Raw genomic sequence first — 23,484 nt, 5'->3', positions numbered from 1 at the left:
AACCGCTCGCTCTCACACACACGCACATACACACTCACACACACAGCCGCACACGCCCGGAGCCGCTGACGGAGCCTAGCGGGGGCTCGCTGGCTCTCTCCGATCCGCTATCCGAGCCGCGGCAGCCGCTCAAAGGAGAGGAGGCAGCGGCGCCCGCCCTGCTCGGAGCCGCGGCTGGCGGCACTGCCCGGAGGTAGGGGCTTCGTCTCAGCCCTGGCACCCAAACTTCGCGGAGCCAGCGCTGGCTGCTCCCGCGGGAGGTTTTGCTGGGGTGTCGCAAAGCTTTATTTTCCCCTGGCCGGTGCCTCTGCCCGGCCGTGGGTGAGCTGTTTTGTTTTTATTGCCGTCGCTCCCCGCCCCGCACGGCTGGGCGGGCAGGGTGGGTCTGAGCGGAGCTGGTGGCTCCGCAGGCAGAAGTTGGCGAGGGGCGTGAGGGGCGAAAAGGCCGAACTTGGGTGCCCTCAAACTTCCCCGCTCGAGGAATCCTCTCCTTGCAGATGTCGGGGGTGCTGGTCCTCGCTGCCTGGTGCTTCCTGCAAGTGGAGAGCCGGCATCCCGAGGTCATCACGAGTAGCAGCAGCCGTGGCAATTTCCTGGACAACGACAAATGGCTGAGCACCGTTTCGCAGTATGATAGAGACAAGTACTGGAACAAATTCAGGGATGTAAGTACTTCTCCGTTTGCTGTACGCTCCGTGTTTGTTTGGTTTGACTCCAGCATCTTTTCAGTGGGTGGCTGCTGGCTTTTAGAAGATGTGGGTGGAAGAGAGATGCAGCTCGGGCTCGCGGTTGCTGCGTGCGTTAAGGATGTTCGGAGCGGTTTGGAAGCTGGACACAGTCCTGGCATTTTCGATTACCCCATTGAGCAGGACGATTTTGGCTCGATATCAGTCTTGCTGAAAGCGTAATGGTCTTCGGCTTTCCTTTGGGGAGGAACTTTGAGAGAAGTTTCTGTGCCTGCTGCTGAAGAGGCTAGTTAAATGTAAACGACGATATTGCGTGTTTAAGAAGGGTATATTTACCAGTTTGAGCCACCAGGTGGTAAACACTGAAGCATTTTTTCACCTACAGATTTGGTGGAAAATATTTTATTGTCAATTCTGATCATGGATGTTTTGACACTGGTATAGGTTTGGAGGAAGCGATGCTTTGACTTTTTTTTTTTTTTTACTTCCCAGCCTAGAAAATAGGGATGACTTCAAGATATGTTATGACATGTACCTGCACAAAACAAATCACTTTCCTAAGATCCTAAGATTAAGCTTTGAATTTCCTTAGATTGAATACAGTTGGGCATGGCAAGTCAATGACTAGTGGAAGGCAAACACAATGTTTAAAGCAAATGTGATATTTCTGGAGCTCCTTTTGCTTCTGTTGCCTGTATGTTGAAAAATCTTTCTTGGAGTATACACAGAAAGGCCTGCTTCAGTGTTTCTAAGGCTGGATAAGGGAAACATTGCTGTTAATGATGATCAGGAGCACACTGAGGTTAAGTATTCTTGATTGCATGGGATTTGTGCACTCTGGCTGCATTGTGACTATAGGAAAGGGACAAGTACGTAGTTGGCTAGCAGTTCTGCTAGTACTGTTTTGTGAGTTTGTTGTGTGTGTGCTATTTATTAATTTATTCTCATTTAAGTAGCTCAGGTGCTTTATAATGCTATTAAAAAGTTAAACTTTGATATTATACATTTGTTGCTGTGGTCTGAATGTTGTACCTTACTTTGCAAAGAAGTTGAAGTATTACGGTTAAATGTGACCAGTCTCTGCTTAGCTTATTCTCTCTACGTTTTCTGGTAGTTCTGTGTCTGAAAAATCATTCTGTACTCTGAATTTTAATATAACAAAGTATGGACTTATCAATAGCACCGACTATTATATCAGAATGTACATTTGTATGCAGTCACTATGATGATGTTCACCTATTGGGACTGTTAAAATTCTCATAATTGGTTCCCCAAAAAGCCTATGCTTAAACAGTAAGTAGTATTTTATTAAGGGTATTCCACAGTTAATATGGATTCATAGATTTTTACCAGGCTCCAAGGGAATCTTTGTGATTAGCTGCTTTATTCTTCTGGGGAATGCAGGCTAAGGATTTCTCTTCCTAATTCCTACACAAGACTTGACATGACAGTTCAACACCATCTGAAAATGGTAAATTGAATGAACGACTGGCAAATTCAACCAAAATGTTTTTAATTAGCGACAGAATTCTAGCAGATGACTCTCTACATCTTTCAACAGGCTCCTTACAAATAGAGACTTTGTATTAAATTATGCTTCTTGAGCTTAAAGTTTGTATTTCATTTTATGCATTTTTTTAAAGTCTGAAGTCTTTGCAACTTCTCATACCCTTTCCTGTCTCACAGGTGCAATTTTCAGAGGCATGATTCATCTTCGTAGGGAAGATATTCATTAATATTACCTCTTTCATGTTCTAACATTTCACAATTGAAAATGTTTTTTTAGAACTACTGAAAATGCTAACAAAATCTGTAAAGCCTCAAAACTCTTCCATAGGAAGAACCATTTTATGGAAAAAAATCTTAACAAGTCCTCTGTCAAACAGAAATAAATAATATAAAGTTTGTGCAAAGTTTAGATATCTTTCTCCTCAGCTATTTTAATGGTTCTATTTATTTACATTAAAACCATCGTTACAACTGTGTGTCCATGAAGTATTCTATGTGGCAAACTAATAGAGACTGCTAATCTACTAAGCTTTTTCAAAGAAAAAATATAAAAAGATTGTATAAGTAATTAAACTCTTAATTATGTATTTCCAACCAAAGTGATTTTAATGCATCATAATCTTCTGTGAGAGTTTCTGTTCACACACATTAGGAATGAGAGCACACTTCTTGTGTGCAGAGATGTAATGCTTTGTGGCCATGTTGCTTTGGAATGGGGTGTTAAAATATTTTTGTAAAACTGCTTAGTGAAATGACACACAGCAGTATTAACTGCTATGTGTGGAGTAGATTAGCATTTCATTTATAATTGTTGAATTTGCAGGGAAACTCTTTTCCCATCTTCCCTTCATTCCCAAGCTGTAACTGTACATCATTACTGGATGAAATTCTCAGTGTAGGCTCTGTACAAAAGTCTGGAGTATAGAAGTGGTGTTTCAGTTAATACCTTACTGAATCTGACACTACAGCTGCTACAGAGCAAAGGGCCTAGGCCATACCCTACAAATCAGCAGAAGTAATTTTGCAGTAAAAATCATAATTACCTTTAGTAGCTTTCAGAATTTGATGTCACGTGATATCAGGTTGCACAAATATTTACATAATTGTGTCCACATGCACAGTAGAAGAAACATAGCACATATAGAGCTTAGATTTAATTGTTGTGGCTGTGGTCACTTTAAACTATTTGTCGCACATATATGCGTGCAACACAAATGTATGACAGATTTACGTGCATATATGTATGCACAGTGCTGCACAACCACCAGATTTCTTTACGTATGGGATATAACTGAGTATAAAATTTTAAATAGAGATTCCCTCATCTTTTTCACTTATTCTTTTCAAAATCAATTGGTTGGTCAAGCTTATTGAGCTATGGTCCAATATGGCCTGATTTGAGAAGGCAAGTATTGATTGTTTTCTCAAGTATGACCCATATTTCTTTTGGGTAAAGACAGCATGGTAGTTGCCCCTAATGGTCCAGCAATCATTACTCTTCAGTGAAAAGACAGCACAGAAGTACACCTCATTTGAACGCAACATTATAAACACATAATCAGGCTAAATTTTTAAGTTTGACCAAGTTTCATAATGTAAAATGATGCCCTATCAACATTTTCAAAAGGCCTCAAGATCTGGTACAAACAAGACTTGACAATGCAATGTTTTCATATGGTTTGAACACAATTTGTGCAATATTTAAGGGCTTCAGTTTTAAGACAAAGCAAAGCCTGCTAATGAATAGTAAGACCAGTCTGACTGATGTGTTGTGAAGCACATGCTCCTGAAAATCTTGTGTATGGTCTATTCATCCAGTATCAATAATGGCATAATGTCTCATGTGTTGATATGCTTTAAATATGATCTGACCGTGATATTCCTGTCTGTCTTCTGCCTCTTTTTCCTAGTGTATCATGGACTTCCTATGTGGCCAGTGACAAAATCTCTCCGTTTTAAGTGCCATTGTATAGCTGGGGATAAGAGTGTTTCTCTCCCTCATGACTTTGTGTTGAACCATACAAAAGAAAGAACAGCACTCAGCATTTGTGGCTATGTGGAATTTTATTCATTTAATTCATACACTGAATGTGGTTTGAATGCTTACATAAGTACTAAAGTAGACCTAGTCAGTTACTTAAGTATCTGAAAACTAAAAACTAAGTCAATATTCTTACTAGAAAAAGAGAACAGTAAGCAAGCTGCAGTCTGTAGGAAGCAACTGCAGATATTTTCTTTGTACACATTTGAGGCTTGGAAAAGAAGACTTTAAGAATATGAGAGGTAAATTAGACCTTTAGATATGAAAACAAATGTTAAGGCCTCGATCATTCGATTAAATCTGTTGAGAGAGATTCTTTGGCTTAATGGGAGCTTGAGTGCAAATTCAGTACCTGAATGTAAAGTGAATTCTTACGAGTCTTAGAAAGCATTTATTATGTGAATAGCCATACACATTACTCTAACAGGTCACACTGCAGCATCTCATTCCATTCATAGAGGCTTGGCATAGAAGGCACAGAATGAGTCCTCCTAGTGTAAGGCCTGTCTTAACCAAATTATATGAACACACTAATACTATTACTTCTACTTGGACTTATGTCTATTACATTATTAATACTTACATTAAAAAGAGGCAATAAGTGCAACTAGCTATGGATTAAACTGCAAGAAGGGGAAAAATTAAAAGAACTTAAAGGATCACAAGGACTTTCTAAAAAGTTGCAAGCTAAGAATCTTGGCAGGACCTGGTTTTGGTGTATGTTTATGCATGGAAGATTGCCAGGCTATGTTCTTCATTAGCTAAACTGTTTCTCTAAATTTTATTACTTGCAGAGTTTCAATTCACTTCAGGTTATCATGTTAGTAAACCCATCCGTGATATGCTTTGAGACTATGCATGCCTAGGAAATGAGACATGAAATCTGTGCATATAAAATTTCACACACTTACAGTAAATAAGTAGCTGAATGTAACTATGAGAAGCATTAACATTTATAGATAAGTGGATTAGATTATATATTAGGTTTCTCAGGTTGGCACAGACCACCAGCCCCTAATATGATTCACTGAAGAGACGATTTTGGCAGTTATTCATGTACATCAGCTCTCTGAGCCTACTGAGTTCACCCTGACCCTAAGCAGAAATGCTGCGTTAGGTGGTATAGCAAATACAGGCTGAGGGAGCTGTACTGTTCCAGCATTGCCATTGATGGATATTGTGATGACCTCTTCATGCTTCTGCACCTGCTTTTCCTCTTGTTGCACTTTTCTTCTCTGGTTTGTTTAGCCCCAAATTAAGAGTGCGGTAGTGAAAATTGATAGCAGAGAGTTGGAAAACATGACCAATATGGAGAAGGGCTGGAATACCAAGCGGGCAGAACTGGAAGACCTTGAGAACTCAAGTAATTGAAATGAAATGAAATTTAAAAGTACAAAGCAGAAGGTCATGGAACTGAGAGCTGAAATGAATTTATTCTGGGTCCTGGCAGCTTAGCTTGAAATAGATGAGAGAGAAAACCTGTGTACATTTATTGATTTTTGCAGAGTTATTCTAAGTAACAGAAGTAATGCTACTCTAAAGAGAACAAATATATTGTTGAAATGCATAAGATGAAAGATTTCTGGTTCTGTTAAAGAAAGAAAATTGTATGAAACATATTTAACTAGTAATATTAAGAGCATAGGAATTGACTTTACTTGCATAAAGCTAATTTTGAAAGAGTAGATTTGCTACAGAAATTTTATTGAGAGAGGGTTATGAGAAGTTGACATAAAGAAAGGAGCAGAATATAGCCAACAAAAATAATTTTATTCCTGACTTTAGGACAAAGTTAGGTTTTTTAAAGTTATCTTTTTAAAATTCAGTTTTAAAATGGAGCTTGTATGTTAACAAAAAAGATTATGGTGTAGTTAACGTAAAACATAACCTGGATTCTGTGATTTTTTTTTAAGAGGCCCTGGATTGTTATTTCATGTATCTCTTCATTAAGATTAAATCCCCATGCAGATGGCTGTCTTGCTTCCTATCCACATTTTTTTAGTCTGGTGGAACTTGATCTCAGATACCCAAATAACACAAGTATCCCCAGATCCCCTGGCATTTTTGAGCTAACAAGGCTGGAATATAAATGTGATTGTGAAGTACAGCTGAGATATATCTGCCAAATCTGTGTGAAGTTTAAAAGAGTAGCAGAACATAAGACCAAATTTGTCCAAGTGTAATTCACAATCAGCTACTTAAAACCAGCAGAGACATGATTACTAAAAATGCTCTTCTCAAACTTGACACGTTCCTTCAGCAGTGGACAAGGGGAAAAATAATGGCATTTATGTCAGAATAATTAACTTGGAAGGTATGGAGAGCACACTTTTAATGGTTAACTAACATGTATCTAGCTTGCCTAGGAATGATATAAGACTCTAAAGCTGAACAGGTCAGTAGAAAATTATCATATTAGTTTCTATATTATATGTTTCAAGTCCTAAATTGAGCAGTAACCTTGCAGAAATCTTCTATAGACTGCAGTCACTAATTGTATCCCTAATAAGGAATTCTGTAGGTCTGAAGATTTCACTGACGTGTTTTACCGTTCTTTAGAGTACTGTAGTAGAATTCTTGGATTCTACTACTTTCTCTTCCCCGTCTCCCGAACCCTTAAATTTTACAGGTTTTCTTTTCCATAGGGTAATTTTTTAATCTGTAGTTTTGTCAGATTTCTGTGAATGGAGTCTTCTGTTATATATCTGGATTCAAATTCTATGTTTTAAGAGTTGGAGTGGGAGCTATAGGAAATACAATGACGTGAAGAGCATGCTGCACCTTTGTAAGTACAGAAGGAAAGTTTTTTTGTTTGTTTTTTGTAAGAGAAATCTTTTGCTTCTTGTTACATGTGGAGTTAAAATTGAATTTTAAAAATTTGGAAAAGCCAATTTTGACAAATCACAATGCTAGTGCCTCATACGTGCAAAATTTCAGCAAATCAAAACCCGGTACATAGCCATGAGATAATACTTCCTACAACTTGTGAGTTTGTACTTTTATTTGTCTTCTGTACTTACAGTGTTAACCAAGAGGCTAGACATACGTAATTAAATAGTGTGGGAGAGGTTTGTGGATAAAATACAAGGCTACCTGAATATGGGGTGGTGCTAGTGAGCTAATTTTACAAGAGGCAGGACTTCATGAGGGAAATGTAGGTGAAATACTACATTTGGGGTATGAAAACTCTTTTTTCTTTTTGATAACATCTGTTTATTCAAAGACTGTTTAATTATTTCTTTCCCCATATTATCAAAAAAAAAATCATCCAAAAGATCTTTAGTGAAGTTCTGTTGATGCTGATGACCAAGTTCTCAAAGACTTCAGTGATGCCTGAGTTTGTTGTATTCCTCATTCTCCTGTTATACAAAGAAGACTGTACATGAAAGGCCAGTTAGTTTAAATGGTTATTTTTGTCTTTTGGAGGACACTATGTAGTTGGAAAAGGCTGAAAGATCAGGTTTTTGGCCAGCATAAGTAGTAGCAGCTTCCTGGAAGAATCAAACTATCTGAAAATCAAACATGTTCAGTCTGCAGAAAACACACTTGATAGATTCCAACCAAAACAAAGAAGTGGAGTTGACACAGCCAAGCTAAAGTAACGCCACTGTCTTCAGTGTGAATTTCTGTACTTCCAACACTTTGTTGCAGCTCTATGTGGGGCCTTATTGCTGCTATGTTACCAAGCCTTAACTCTAAATAGTCTGTCACCAGGTAGATTAACGCCAGCAGTTATCATTGGTAGATTTGCTGTCGCAGGTTGGCAGCTAAAATTGAATTACATATTTGGACTGAACATCTAATGCCTAATGAGTTTCAAGGCTAAGATATGATTCAAAATTCAGTTTACAGATAAGTAATTGCTAAACTACTGAATAGAGGTTTTGGCAGGAAGTAGATTGGTCTTTATCTGTCACTTCTATAGCTTGGTTTGTAATCCAGAGTAACAGAAAATCATTCTCATTAAATGGATACAAGGGGGCTTCAATTAATTCTGTGATCTTGGCTGTCCTCTTAATGAACTTAGTGTCATAAATCCACTTCACTGATTGCTTTCTCCTGGGCAGATAGAAAAATACTTGATTAAAAATTGCTGTTAAAGTAACTATCTCAGACTGGTTTTCAAGAAAGGTTTCAATATATCATGGCATACAGTTCAATTGTGGCCAACATTGGAATTGATAAAGGTAGTAATATTTGTCTGTCTATGCAAGTTATTTTGAAATTGTCTAATCAGGAAATTCAGCTGCATATGTATACAATTTAATCTGAAATTTCACAGCATACCTTGTGGATAGTTTTTATGTGCTTTTTAGGTTGGAGAGCTGACTTCAGCTTTCTTTCTATGAGTTTCCTTGTCTATTCAGAAATTTATCTCAGTATTGTCTCCTGCTGCTTCTATGTCTTTCTCTTCTAGTTCTAATGGTTGAACCTGAACAGAAAACCAAAGAAGTAGGAAGGACAGGCTTTAACTTCTTCCTAATGGATGCTTAAAATGATCATAGCAGGGTTAAGAAATGAGTCTGCAGCTGAGACAGACTGAACTGCTTGTTTGAGGGAGAGAGGGGAAAACATTTTTTGGAGTAGTGCTTCTGTGTCTACTAGGGATATTTAGGTTCTTGGTAGAACTTGATTGTGTGTAGTATATATTAATAAAAATCAATTTTAGACTTCAACAGTGCAGTGGCAGTGATTCCACTTCCATTTAAATTTTCACTCCCTGAAGGTGGGATGACCAGTTTCACATATTCTTCTTATACTATCATCCCCAAAAGATGGAATTAAAATATTTCCACCAACCTGCACTACATAGATTCTAATCTGTTCCCTCTCCATTTTATTGCAGGGGATGCATATTAGTAATCCCTTTACCTGAAAACTTTGCTGTACATTTGCATGCACTGTAATGATATGTTAAAGAAACTGCTCTGAAATATGCCCACTTCATCTAAGACCGTTGCACCTGGAAGAGTGTGTTCTGGCAGAGCCCTGTTACTCGCCCAGAGCCTGTGCAGGGTCTGAGGCCTGGTGCGGTGCAGAGCTGTCCGGTGCTGAACCCTCCCTGGGGCCTCATTCCGTCTTCAGCAACTCCTACTCTTTCTGTGGCACCCTTTACCACATCTTAAAGCAATTTTCCAGTGTGGTTAGGCATACAGAGATGTACATCTGGGTTAGGCGGTTGTGGGAGCAGAGGACAAAGCTAGCTGCAGAGTTATCTGTCAACCTAATACTAAATCTAACAACAAAATTTATGTTGTGCAAGTCCCAGGACAATGCAGTTCTACTGGTTGTGTACTGGGTTTGAATATAGAAAGATGAAGGTTAACAGGTCTGTATTCTTCCTTTGGGTATATGTGCCAGTATCTGACAGCAGTACTTAGTGGGTTAAATTAATTTTTTGCTTGATAACATAAACCTCATTCAACATGTATCACGGATAAATTATGTCTTTTTTTTTTTTTTTTTAATCCCCCTAAGAGAAGCTGGGCTAACCAGTCTTTTTCATGCTAGCTAGAGTGTTTTTTGTTTGTTTGTTTATTTTGTTTTTTAAATACTAGGTAGACACACCTCTATTTTGAGATCATATTTAAGGGGGATTAGATATTTTCTGTTAGAGCAGAGATATAATGCACAGCAAATTTCCTGTATCTTGTTTTATCTTAATGTTAAGCTACATCTGGTGAAACTCATGAGTCTTAATAAGTTTAAAAAGTCTACTGATCTTTTTAAAACTTCCTAAAGTTGTTGCTAAAAACAAACAAACAAACAAAAAACACCATGAAAGAACACCAGAGTGTTGCCTTCAGTAAGGATATCATAGACATGGGATAATTAGTGATTTAAATATAGAATTACCCAGCATATTCCTTAAACACAACCGTGAATCTCCACATTATGGCTCGCTGAGGTCAACAGCATCCAAAAAAAGAATTCTGTCACATTTAATTTCAATAAATATGAACTGGAAAAATACCACACAACTGTCAGTTATGCATATAACGGAAGCTTTGCCAGATGAAGAAAACTGGTACTCCAGATATATTTGTTTATAAAAAAGTATGTAGTAATTCATGTCAATAGCCACAGATTTATTAATATGATCACTTACAAAGATGCTTATATAGCAAAGTTGACAGCTGCGACAGGATGCATAATGTCTTATTTTCATTAAAATATGAAGTGAGATGTACTGAAATGATAATTCTTATGTGACACAATTGTTTATTTTTATATCTGGTTTCCTCTTCTTTCTATAAAGCCTTTGGTTCCTCTCATGAAGAGGTGCTTTGTGTATTATGCATGTGTCATATCTTAATAAATGTTAAAATGATTGGCAGAGTGAAGATTTTGTGGCTTGTAATGAATTCCTTATAACCTAAGATGAAAGGTAATATTTTTTCCCCAGAGACACTGATGTTAGCGATAACAAAGAAGTGTTTCCTATCCGTGTACAATACCTTGTAAAAGAGAAGTGTGAATATAAGTGCAAGAAACTTTATTGGGTATAAACGGACAATTATGGAGCATTTATAAAAATATAACAAAAAATTCTAGAACTATTTTAAAATATATTGAAATTTCCACTTCCGAAGCAACATCTGCCATCACCAAGAATGCCATCTTCATATGGAGGAAGAAAAAGCAACAACAAAAATACAGCTTCGTAGGGGCTATCAGAACTTTTTGTATTAGTAAACAAAGAACCTTAGTTTTTTTGTAGAGATACTCCATTCATGGTTTAAAGGATGAATATGACACTGTGCAATCAAAGATGAGAAGTATTCTATTGCAGCACGGCAAAGTAAAATAGAGAAGAATATGGTTGTGTGCTCAGCATGGCTGTAGTCATTAGTAATGAAAGAAGCTGCAAGAAGGAAATTATTTTAAAACCTACCTCCATCATTGCAAAACCATTACTGATACATTGGGAATGGTGAGGTTGACATGTTCCATCTGGAATGACATAAGATTGTCTCTAAAATTCAAACTCAATAAAGAGATACATGTATATATAAAATGAGAAACTAAGCCTTAGGGCATTGGCTGGCTTTAAAGCTGAAGCTTCCTGAGTAGTCATGGCTGAGTTGGAGACATGCTCCATTAGGTGAGAAATCATAGTTGAAACAGTCTTTTTTTTTTTTTTTTTTTTTTTAAGGTTGGAGATCTTTCCTTCACAGAAAATGCCTGGCAAAAAGAGGAAAAGAAGGATAAGACATTTCTCTGTGTGTGTGTGTATGTAGGTAATGGAGTTACAAGCATAGACAGAATGGGAAGAAGTTAGATACGGAAAAGCATGTGCTCCTTCATTACAGAGGATTCAAAAAATATAGCTTGATTATGGTGTTAAGGTTGGAGGGAGAGGAGAGCAGGAAGGGACTTAGAGGGGATACAGCTGAAAGCTAGTTAGCTGCTAATGAGCATCCTGCATGGCCCAGACGCTGGTTAGCAAGTGTTCATGTGAGCAAAGCTTCTGGTAACCCCCACTTAAGAACTGTGTGTGATTCTGGGCACAGTTGTGAAGATTCTCTTGCTAAGTATACATAATACATTTTGGACTCCAAGAAATCACAGCTGGCTTATTGCCAGGTAAGAAGCTGTAAACACCTGCATTGATGTGGTCTTCCTACTGTGGGATTTGAGCGTTGTGTGGTGGGTGGTATTAGTTTTAATTTGATAAACAACAAAGATGCATTGTAGAAAGAATACATGTGCTTTAATAGCCTTTTTTTCCTTGCAGTATAGTTGTGGATATCTGTAGCATTTGTAATTAGCAGAGGAACAGATGGCAAAAGCTTGATTTAAAACAGAACATCCACTGAATGATCATGTACTGCTGCAAGCTCATTTGAGAAGCAGTTTGCTCCATTCCCTTGGATGGTGCTCTAATGCAGTGGTGCAGGAGTAAAGTAGGAAAACACTTCACAACAGCTGGTGAAATTCAGTGTGTGTAGGACCTATATAAAGCATGAAAATCATCCAAACTTTCAACACATCTCCTGGATGCAAGTCTCATGTTGCATAAGGATGATTTCCAAACTTAGTGTCCTGCATAAATGGAATATCTTATTATGTCATCATATGTAAATATATTGAAATGTCCATAAGATTTCTCTTTTCTCCTTTCCTTATTTTCATGCAGAAGGGTACAATTATGTTGTCTGCTCAAATTTTAGTAATTATTGTACTGTAGCTTTTAATAATAAATAAATAAAATCTTCCTATATTTTGTTTGTGTGCTTCCAACATTAGCATTGTGCTGTAGTTTTTCAAAGCTAGAAAACATGAGAGAATCTTGTCAGCATTTCACAATGACACTTGTTTCACATTGAAAGCCAGACGGCAAAATAAAGTGGTTTCTTTTGGTCCATGTAATCTTTTTAGAAAGCAGTGTTAGTCCTGCAGGCACAATCACTGAGATTCATATGAGGTGATGCTCATATGATGAGACCTCAGATGTAAAAATTGATGGATTTGTTATGTGATACCATTCTCCAGATTTAAAAGTTAAAAATAGTTGATTGAGAGGGCAGGACAACAGAAGGCTGCTAGAGGAAAATACTTTAACTGTGCTTTTCATCAGTAAAGTAAAAATATGATATTTCACTATCCTAAAGGAACTGGATGGATTATTGCAACACTCCAATTTAGTGAAAATCACGTTTAATTTTTTAATTTTTTCTTTCCTTTTTTTTTTTTAAAAAAAAATTAAAAAAAATAAAAAATAAAAAAAAAAAAAGGACCCCAGTTGAGTTATTTGTCTCTGTGAGATGACCTGTATTTACCTTTGCCGCAATGAATTGGGTAGTCTCTTAGTCTGTGAAACTATTTTATATCATTCCTTCTCCCTGCAGACTGTATGGATCTAGACATAAAATATTTCTGTGAAAACCATAGTGCCATTCCCTCTGTTTGCAATTGCTGTTACTTCTAAAAGCATGCTGTATATTTTGGGCAGTATCTGTATCATCCAATGAAATGATGTTTGATAGTTCCTATTTTTCTCCATATGCTGAACTATAAATTTTAATATGTTGTGAACTGTGTTTTCTTATTCCATCATAAACTCCCTGCATCTCCTCACAACAAGTACTTCAGAGAATAAATAGGTGGCTTTGCATTTGCCTAGATATCCTTGTAATCTCCAATTTTCATGTAAAACTGACTTAGAATGTTTGCAGTGAAAAAACTAAAATTTCCATGTTTTTACTACCCAACTCTTCTGCAGGTACACTGACCCAGCTTCTTCACAGACAAGGGTGAATGAATTGTTTTTGCTTATCCACGTCAATTGACAGGTTATTTAATTTTTTAATATATTTTGATCAGAAAGTTCTTGAGGTGGAAATATTTCTGTGTGGTTTTGATAACACAGAAGTGAAGTCACCTTGGTCTTATCACCAAGTATCTAACATTGCTGCAGCTGTGCTACTTGCAGCTTCAGCTGTCTTGAAAGGCTGAAGAATTATATAGCATTCCCTGTAATCACAGGGTTTACCTTTTCCTGCTGAGTTGCAGAATTATTCCTTTCAGGTTAGACTTCAACTTGCACTGCTGTGACACTGATGTGTAAAAAGCTGAGAAAGAAGCGAAGTCCTCCAAACTGGGTCTCCTTGAGACTGTTTCTTGACAGGATCCATGTACTTTGAGAAAGCATGGGGGATATACCACAAGAATGCAGAGAAGGTTGGAGACCTGACTCATTCTACCTAAAAGTATCATTAAGTTACTCTTCTCTGCAGTACAACACAAAAAGCATGTCAGATATGATGTTATAGAAACTCCCATGAAATCCAAAGTCTGGGAGAAAACAGCTCACTGTTAATAATTTGGGGGAATGACACAACGGAAAATTAAAAGAAATTTTGTAAAGCAAAATTTCATTTGCTGCCTAGAGTGTCCCCTTCTGGAGGAAGGGAGAATGGGAATTGTTGCTCGCATTTGTCCCAGAACACAATTTATTCATTGAATTCCTGTTTTGGAGGAATTGGCTACCTTCCAGAGCTTTCTGGCAAGGCAAATGCACCACTGAAGTTAAACCATACAGCATTTATACATTGTTACGATCATACAACTCACTCCCATGTTCTTTACATGTGTCAGCAGCAGTGCAAGCCCTTTGCCTGCTTACCGTTTCTGAGCACAAATTGTTTTTACTGGCTTTATACATGGAAACCATATAGGTAGGATATGGGTAGTGACTTCCTTTGTATTCCTGCATAGAACACAACAACTATCTAGCCTTTCATCCATGTCTTCCAGTTCATCACTCCATGTAAATTTGACAGTGATTTCAATTCTGAGCTCAGTTAAGGGCCCTTCTATTACCTTGTGCTTTCATATGCACACAGTATGCAAAGAGGAAAAGCTGGAATGCTACAGGAACAGTTCTTCCTTCAACTCAGCTTCATCGTTTGCATTACATAAATGGTTTTATTTTTGTTTTCAGCATTAATTTTCTGAAAAAGCAAAGTCAAATGCATAGATTTTTAATCTCTAAAGTCTGGTTTGTACCCTACTGAATATAAGAAAAAGAAGGCTGTTTTTTATCGATGGAATTTAGATCATGCTTCAGAAATTCATTGTGAATTCTCAGAAGTGAACCAGTGGGAGCTATCACTGTAATTTGGATAATAAAAACAATAAGAAAGTGCCAGACTAAAAGTCCTGGACTGCCTTACTTAGTAAATGAAATGGCAAACTACCAGCCAGTGTTGAAAAGAATAGCCAGCTGATGCTGCTGTTATTCCTGTACAATTGGCAAGGCTCCTAGATGGATGCCTGACAGTATGTTGCTACTTGGCCTGGGTATGATTGCACGTAAGTGGACGAGGCCACTGAATCATTTGGCACTCTGACAGTTGTATCCCAGGAGAGCACTGGGATTTCTGCTTGTCTCAGTTGAGTAGTATGACTGCTGTGGGGGAGGAATCCTAATGTGCTTGCAACCTGAGTGGAAAGGATCCACTGGCATTTTTGAGTATTTTTAAAGTTCTGATGGTATGAAGTACAAGTGTCTGTATTGGTCAGATTCGGAGATTGGCAGATTATTTACATGAAAACCATTCATGTTTAGAGATAACTAATTGAAACCACTATCTAATATCCAATGTTTTAAGCCTCAGTATAAACCTAATTGGGTAAGTTTTACTGTTGCTTATTCTTGTTGAAAAATCTGTAGTATTTTTCATCAAAAATCTTTCAGGAATCTGCATGTGCGTTATATAAAGATGTCATCTATCAAATGAATGAATTTACCTTTTTCTCTAAAAGCTTCTTTGTCATAAAAGGTATGTTCAGGAGCAAGACAAGCTGTTTGTGCTATCGTTGTCCTTGCTACTAACTGAAGTAGATGTGGTGTTTTAGTTTTCTCTCAGAAATGCCTGCTATTCCACCTGTTTGTTTGTCGTTCTTTGTAGTGAGGTAGGCTGTGGGTAACCCTTTATTGAACTCTTCCATGGATACAATGCGCTGTAATAACTTAGACCAAACTTCCATCGTTTTTGGAGATATGAATTTTAACGTGATCCTAGAGCTGAAAATAGTCTTTGAGAATAGAAAGTGGATGTTTTTTCCCTCCATTGTGAAGTGTTGTCCAGAGAAAGCGTTTTATTTTCCTTCTGGTGACTGGTTTGCTGACTTTTGGCCCATTTTGGTGACAATTTTATACTTAAGAGACGTGTCTCTGAAGAGCAGATAGGGTATCTTCCTCCTCTGTGCAAGGTTAGGTTAGTATTTCTGACAGGGCTGTTACTAGTAGGTTTTATCCTTCAGGCTGAATTCTCTCCCTTGGAAACTCTATGCTGACATTATTTCAAACACACGGTTTTAAATATTCATTGACTACATAGGGATAGGTGGCATGCTTCCTGAGATTTAGTTCATAATATATTTGGTGCATGCCTTAGGTAAGGAGGTCTTAGTGAAATCAAAGCATCTTGGATGCTGGGATCTAACTCTGTATCCATTATTAATGAAAAGAAGATAGATAAGATGTCAGAGAGCTACTGATGTGAGGAAAGCATCTAAATTGTCCACTTGTCCAGCTGGTCTCTTGGCTAATTGGAACAGCCTTTAAAGCTATAATGGCTGCTGGGGAGGAAGAGCTGTGAGTCTAGCTTCTCTAATAAACTGCTAGATAATACTGTTTCAGAACTATCAAACTCATAGGTCTCTGCAGCCCTTTTCAGACTTGGCTCTCACCCCGACTAAGCACCAACAGTGTCACATAATGTTTTCAAAGTACGTCCTTTCTGTTCTTTCAGGCTTCCAGCTTTGTCTCCAGATTCCCTGGAAGCCACCTACTTTTATTAATCTCTGAAGCTGACTCGAAATAAGACCTCATCTCTCAAGGAAAGAAAGACTTTTAAAGGATTTCTCAAGCAAACTGTTAACAAAGCTTACTTAAAAATAAACTGCTTCTCTCCTTCCCTCCCCCCACCTTCCTTTCTAGACCAAGCTAAGAGGACACCACCAGTTGAATCATCCATCTGAGTCATGCACACAGCTGTCATTGTTAGATACAAAGATGAACTAAAAACCTGTCATTTGCTTGGGAGTGTTTTTATATTTGACTCACTTGTCCAGTGAGGGGGAGAGTTTTCTTTTTGCCTCTTTTCACATGGAAAATGACTATGAAGCCATGTGTTTTAATGGCTAAAGTCTCTACTATTGAAAAAGATTTACAGAAGTCTTCTACATCATAGGATGTCATCTGAAAAATCTTTTTATTGCACTTATGTGCATGTTCTATGAGGTCCTGTGCAGGTATCCATACAGTCCTTCTTCAGAACACCCATGCCTGTTCAAGCACCTTCTCCTCCCTGTTTGTTGCCTGGAGTCATTCATTCTTGTGTCTAGAATATAAGTATGGACCACACTCTCACCCTGACAGCTAACACTTTTTTCTTGCTCTTGCAATTATTAGTATTGTAATTATCTTTGCATTGTACCCTTTGTATGGGTTAAGTTTCCTAGTATATTGGGATTGTTTACATCTGTGAATAAATAATGTTAAATAAATGTCTTAGCATAGCATTTGTCCATAAAAATACAGATTGCTGAGGAAATGCTGCATAGATACTGAATTAGTAAGAGTTTGGATTCCTGGTGTATAGATACTAGAAAGATTGTACAGATCTTGTAAGCTAAAAGCCTAGCTGAAGACATCAATTTTTCTGTTAGACAGAAGATCATTAACAAATGTAATTTTGTCTGCCCTGCAAATAAATTGAACAGAGCCTCTTGGACCACTGCACAAAGTATAGATACTAACATAAAGCAGTTATATTCTTTTAATGCAAGAAATAAATGTATTGTATAAACCAAGTTGCATTATGTCAAAGATGCATATGAAAACCAAATTCAACACATAGTATAGAGTATGTGGCATTTTATAGGTTCTACAAAAATTAGTTTGTAATTGTCATAATCTATTTTGAGAAAATGGCAACCATATCATTATTATGTAAAATACCCTGGAATTAAAATGCATTCTTTTGATGAAGTCAATATTACGTTATCTAATTTCTGTAGCCACAAGTACTAAGTGGACAACCTTGCTACATTATGTTTTCAATACCATGCCTGAAGCTTCATATTGATTGCTGTTTATAATGAAGTCGTGAAGTGCTCACCCTGATAAAGCCTTATCATGTTCAGATTGAAGATAGTATTTCATCATATTTCAGACATTCATAATAAACCTCCCCCCAGGTCTCTTTATCTTCTTCATGGAAAACCATAGTTTCTACTTATCTGGTCACTTACCCATCAAATCAGCTTCCCTGAGAGCTTGAGAAAATGAAGTGTGAGGCATATCACTTCCTCTTTCTCAAAGAAAATCTGTGAAGTTCTTTGTATCCTTACACTTTAGCTATATACATATCCTGTAACCACAGGGATAAAAGTCTGATATTTCCATTCTTCAATAATCTGATCCTCCAGTAATTTGAATGTGTGCTTATTTTTCCATTTGTGCTTAGACAGTGCAACCAAGAGACTTTTTGTAGATCTCAGTAAGCAGTTCAAGCAGTTGGGCTCCTCATACTGTGAAGTAAAAGAAATATGTAAGCTTTCTCTTTCTTTTCTCTTGGTTTTATCTGCCAACTGAGTGCAAGTTATCTTTCTATTCAGTTATATTCGGATAATTTTTCTTAGGGTTCTTATATTGTGTATGATACAATAAGGTATAGAAATCTGTAACATAGACTGAAGTTTTATATCTAGCTTACTTGCAGCAATCTCTTCAAATCTCTCTGTACTTCTCCATATTTGCTTCTGCACAGTGCTCTTTCTGATGTGGTAAATAGGAAAAAAATAAAAAATAAGGCTACTTTTAGTGAATGGGGTGTAGGGGAAAAACACCTTACTATCAAAGGAGTTGAAAATAAAGCAACAAAAAAACCCTCGTTATTAATAAATTCATTATGAATGTTGGTAACTATAAAAATGTGTTAATAATTATTTTTTTAAAATATGGAGACAGGATATTTTGAGTTTCCAAATCTCTGAATATTTAATGTGTGTTCAATTTTGGAAAAGTAATGATCATGAACCCAGTGAGCTAGCTGGCACGCTCCAAATTTTCCAAAGTTCATTGCTGGATTTACATTTAGTAATGCATTTAGTTAGCTGGTGGTTAATGTTTGAGCCCCCGTATAGTTTCACAACTGGGTATTTCCAAAGGTATTTTATTTCATTAAAAAACTATTCATTTAGACTAAGGAATTTAGTTATTCAGCCCTTATAAGAAAACTTTGTTTATAAACAATCAGAAAACTTGTGTTTATTGTGGTGACCATATATTGATGCCATAAAATTGTAGATTCGGTACCAAAAGAATAGAATTATTTGAATCCTACGAACAGTATTTGGGAAAATCTTCCAGTGATTGACTGCTTCCTAAGGCTTCACAAAATTGTGAAACACTTTTACCTACCTTTAAAATGCAGCTATCTGCAGAGTAAAATGTAGCAGCTGGTCTTGCACACAAGAGTTAACCCAACGTGACCCGGTAAGGCTTGGTATCTGACAAAATCACAGTGTGAACCTGTAAAGCTGCAGGCAGACCTGGAAATCAGCAGTATAAACTACTGGCAATTCAGAGTAAATGACTAAGTGTTATAGGAGATACTGGATGGTGCATTTGTATTTTATTTTGTGGAATCACCAAATGTACAAAATGCATTTTGTGAGATCAGGTTTATTTTGTAGCTTAACTTTTTTTTGAATTTGAGCTTGTCTTCTGTTTTAGTGAACTTGATACTAGTCTATGAACCCACTTCAATGGTTTTCATTATAGGTCCATTTCAAAATGACAAGGTGACTGAATTTTCTTTCCTCATTTCAGTGTTGTTGAATTCTGAGTGCTGGCAGGGCTGAAATATTAGTCACTGGGAGAGATTTGCCATTATTTTCAAGAAGACTTATGACATTTTGGTCCTCTTAAGCTTTCACCTTAAACAAAACTAAAACACCCTTAATAGTTGTCTTTGTTCTTGTTTCATGGTTGAATGCTTCTATTTCTGATGTGCAGCTCTCTTCTCTCTGTTGCTGATCAAAATCAAATGAAATTCTTATTCTTTGAACCTCTTTGTTCAAAGATGGAAAATGTTTTCCAACTTTTAGCCAGCTGTAGATGTTAGTTACTTGTAATTTTCAAATGTCTGCTCTTTAAAGTCAAAATTCTGGTCCCACTGAATTCAGTCAAATTTCTGTTTCGTAGTACTATGTTTTTTGCATTGAAGTATTAAACCTTATATATTAATTTAAAGACTCTTTCTTTCCAAAGACAAAAAAATAATCAGGATCCTATTTTTCTTCAATGTCATCTGCCTTTCCTTATATAAGGCAGTAGCCTTAAGTCAAGATTTATAGGTGTAGATCATTTCAGATCAGAAGAGATCATTTCAAGTCAGAAAGCAAGAATATTATTCATACTGGCCTTCAGAAATTGTTCAGCAGCACAATTCATATTTAATGAGCCTGGCTGCTTTGACTTCTTCCTTTCCATTGAGCTGTTACTGGTAGTAATTAGTTGCCTGCCATGGCCAAATCATTATCAAACAGATGTTTTTCAGTTGCAGATGTTAGTGACTGCATTTTTTTCTTTATTTTGGAACTTTTTTTAATGCAAAATATCAATTTCTAGTTATCTCTTGATAGAATAACCTGTTTTATTTTTTTTTTTTTATTGTTTCTAATATTGTTTTTAATGTCCTAGCTCTAAGAAGATATGAAGACAATACTTCCAACCCTTTCAAATACAACACATCAGATGTGCTCAGCTTCTTTTTTCATTTGGAGTTGTTTTTCTTTATTACTGGCAGTCATTACTGTAGGGTTCAATCACTCCTCAAAGCAAAAAGTATTTCATACAAGCCAGAACTGAGGCAAGGGACCTTCACGAGCAGGGTTGTAGAGTGCATCTTTCTGTGTTTCAGCGTAAGTAAATGGAGAGAGAAGGAAAGAGGGGACATCAATATGCTTCAGAGAAGAAGGTCAGCTTAGTACTGTATCAGAAATTGTTTTTTGTCTTGGGAAAGTATAACAAAATGAGTATTAGTCATGAAATCATACCCAACCGTCACTACTTGTCCCTGATATATATACTGTTACTGTGGAAAGTTCTCTGTACTGCCCACTGTGAGAATCAAGAATGCATCATCGCAATTCTGAGGGTTTGTATGCATACATTACAGATCAGTGCCTCTGAGGAAATGGCAGTTTCAGGGTGTAAAATTTCACTTACTACTGAGATGTTCACAGGTTTATTTTGTAGCACTGCTGTCCCAAGAATTATGTGGTTCATTTCAACTTTCACCTTTCTTTTGGTATCTAATTTCTTTCTTTTATTTCCTCTTTTATTTGTTTTTCTCAATTTGAAGCTTGGACTAAAAGGCAACATAATTCATTTAATAATAGTAAATCAAACTATTCACATAGTAGCAGGTTATTTCTTTCTTCTTCTGGTTTCACCTACATCCTTTTTGTCGCAAGCTCAGCCTTATGTCTTTCAATTATTTTCTTCATCTGAATAATGTGGTTCATTTTGTTTTACCATTGTCTGTCTGTGTAATTCTTTCATCTTTAAATATGTTTCTCCTTTCTGCATTAAGATTCATCTTTCTTTGAAATATTTGTCTTTCTATATCCCTTTCCTTATTCTATTTCCAATAACTTTCTTCTTTTTTCATTTCCTGTTTCATTCTTTTCTATTCTTTAATCTCCTTCACTAACTTCCATACCAGCTGGAATTATTCAAGGCATTGCTATGCCTTGAATATGGTTAATTTTCACATGATTTAATTGAAAGTGTCTTTCTGGAGTATTTTCAACATATAGCAGTCCAGAACATTTATTTTTACTAGGGAGTTATAGCAGGTGAAAATGGAACATGAATTGGAACCTCCGTTATTTTCTCGGTGATTAAATTGTGCTCAGCCATTGAAGCCATGCTAATCTGCACAATTTGAAGAGCTGACTTAATAATGATTGGGTTTAAAAAATAAATGTTACTTTTCAACTCTGTGTTGGGCAGTATCTATATTCTTCTCTTATACATATGAAGTCTCTCCACTAGAATACAGATGATGCACAAAAGATGGAAGAAGAGTGTATGCATTTCCAGATTACAAGCTTTGTTACCACAGCGCTTGTCAGAATGCTTCAGGAGATGCTGGTTGGCTCACTTCAATGTGTTGTGAAATGACTAGCACCAAGCTTATTTTCCTGTCCTTCTCTAGTGAATAAATAAAATTTCAGGAATAAATCACTCGCAGAAAATAGCATCTGCTGTCTTTGGAGATGATATTAACCTTCATAGAAAGGACTCTATATTTGTATGTATGTGTTTCTGTCCACTCAGTTTATTGATCCTTACAATGCTGCATGTAGGCTGTTAAAATGAACATTTTATTTTCACTTCTAGCATCCTTTTCTTTTTTGATATATAAAATAAATATATTCTATATTTCATAGTGATTGTTCTACTTGTAACAGCAATCACACTAAGACCAAATGTCATCCTAACCTAGTATCCTGCCTATGGCAGAGTCCAGTACCAAACATCAAGGTATAGACTATAAGTAAATGGAAACTGCTTATTTCACATTTTCTCTTAGGGGCAGCTTCTGTAGTGGGCACATCAAAGTCCCCACTGTCCACCAGACCTTATTTGGAGTCTTATCTCTGACCCATGCTTGGTGCATATGAGGTATTTTTTTTATTTATTGTGCTTTGTGACAGTATCAATATGAATACCTGTAGCACTGCAGCTAGGTAGTTGTACAAGCCACCTATACATGAAAGAAGACATCCTGAATATTACTTAGTTCTGTTATTGCAGGAGAAATCATGTCCAGTACTCTCACAATATGAACTAAAAACTCATGGAAATAGGAACAGTTTCTAAATGCAAGGGTAAAGAGAACCTGAAATACCTTGAGGTCTTGCTTTGTTTATAATGCATGCTAACCCTGTAATGGGGACATGAATATTATCTTGATTATGAATTAGCAGTTTTAGTCTGTTTAAATTTGAAGCAGTGATCTCTGGTGTTTCTACTCAATCCGTGAGTCTTTTCTGATACCGTGGTTCAGAGTAATTTCAGATACAGGCAGCCTTCTCTAATTGATTTTATTCCCTGTGATATTGCATTTGATATGGCAATTTTTACTGTTATCATTTCATCTGACAACCCATCTAAAGTGCCCAAAATACAGTATTTTGTACTGCCTCAGTTTGCATACCAATTGGGGGAGAATATTAAAGCCAAGTTTTGAATGATCTGTTGGTATTCCTCTGTTTGATATGCTTCCTACGGAAGCTGTTGCAATTGATTGTTGAAATATATCCTAATTAATGGCTTAAAACATTACCTGTATTTCACAGTGATCTAGGTTTTCCTTGAAGGGGGTAGGTATGGCAAATTCGCAGTTTTGTTTCCAGGTTTCCTTAAATTGTGTTATATTCAGGTATTTACAGTGGAATTATATCCTGCTGCTCTGAAAGGCTAAAACTATATACATTCAAGTTTCTTGGCTATTTTCCTGAAAATTTATTTGTAATGGGGATGATTCATATAAATCATAATTCTAATGAATTTTTGGTTTGAGAAATGGGCAAAAATGCTCAGTTATGTTTTTACCTTGTTGGATATATGACTGAAAAATAACAAAAATAACTAAAAAATAAAAAAAAAATAAAAACCTGAGCAGAAAACAAGTTTTCGTTTTCTTATTTTCTGGA

General features: G+C 36.7%; 1 protein-coding gene across 1 annotated transcript in view; it reads left to right on the top strand.

Moving 5' to 3' along the window:
• Positions 1 to 497: 497 nt before the first annotated feature.
• SPOCK1 (SPARC (osteonectin), cwcv and kazal like domains proteoglycan 1) overlaps positions 498 to 23,484 on the top strand; it is a gene marked incomplete at both ends in the record, with an annotated part of 283,060 nt that continues 260,073 nt past the window's right edge. The window contains one exon of the mRNA XM_084295019.1: positions 498 to 665. Within this exon, the coding sequence (XP_084151145.1) occupies positions 498 to 665 (168 nt within the window). The remainder of the gene's footprint in view (positions 666 to 23,484) is intronic.

The sequence above is a fragment of the Netta rufina genome (assembly GCF_964035555.1).
Source record: "Netta rufina genome assembly, chromosome: 14".
Taxonomy (NCBI): domain Eukaryota; kingdom Metazoa; phylum Chordata; class Aves; order Anseriformes; family Anatidae; genus Netta; species Netta rufina.
The sequence above is the reverse complement of the archived record's forward strand: the minus strand, read 5'-3'. Positions and strand labels throughout refer to the sequence as shown.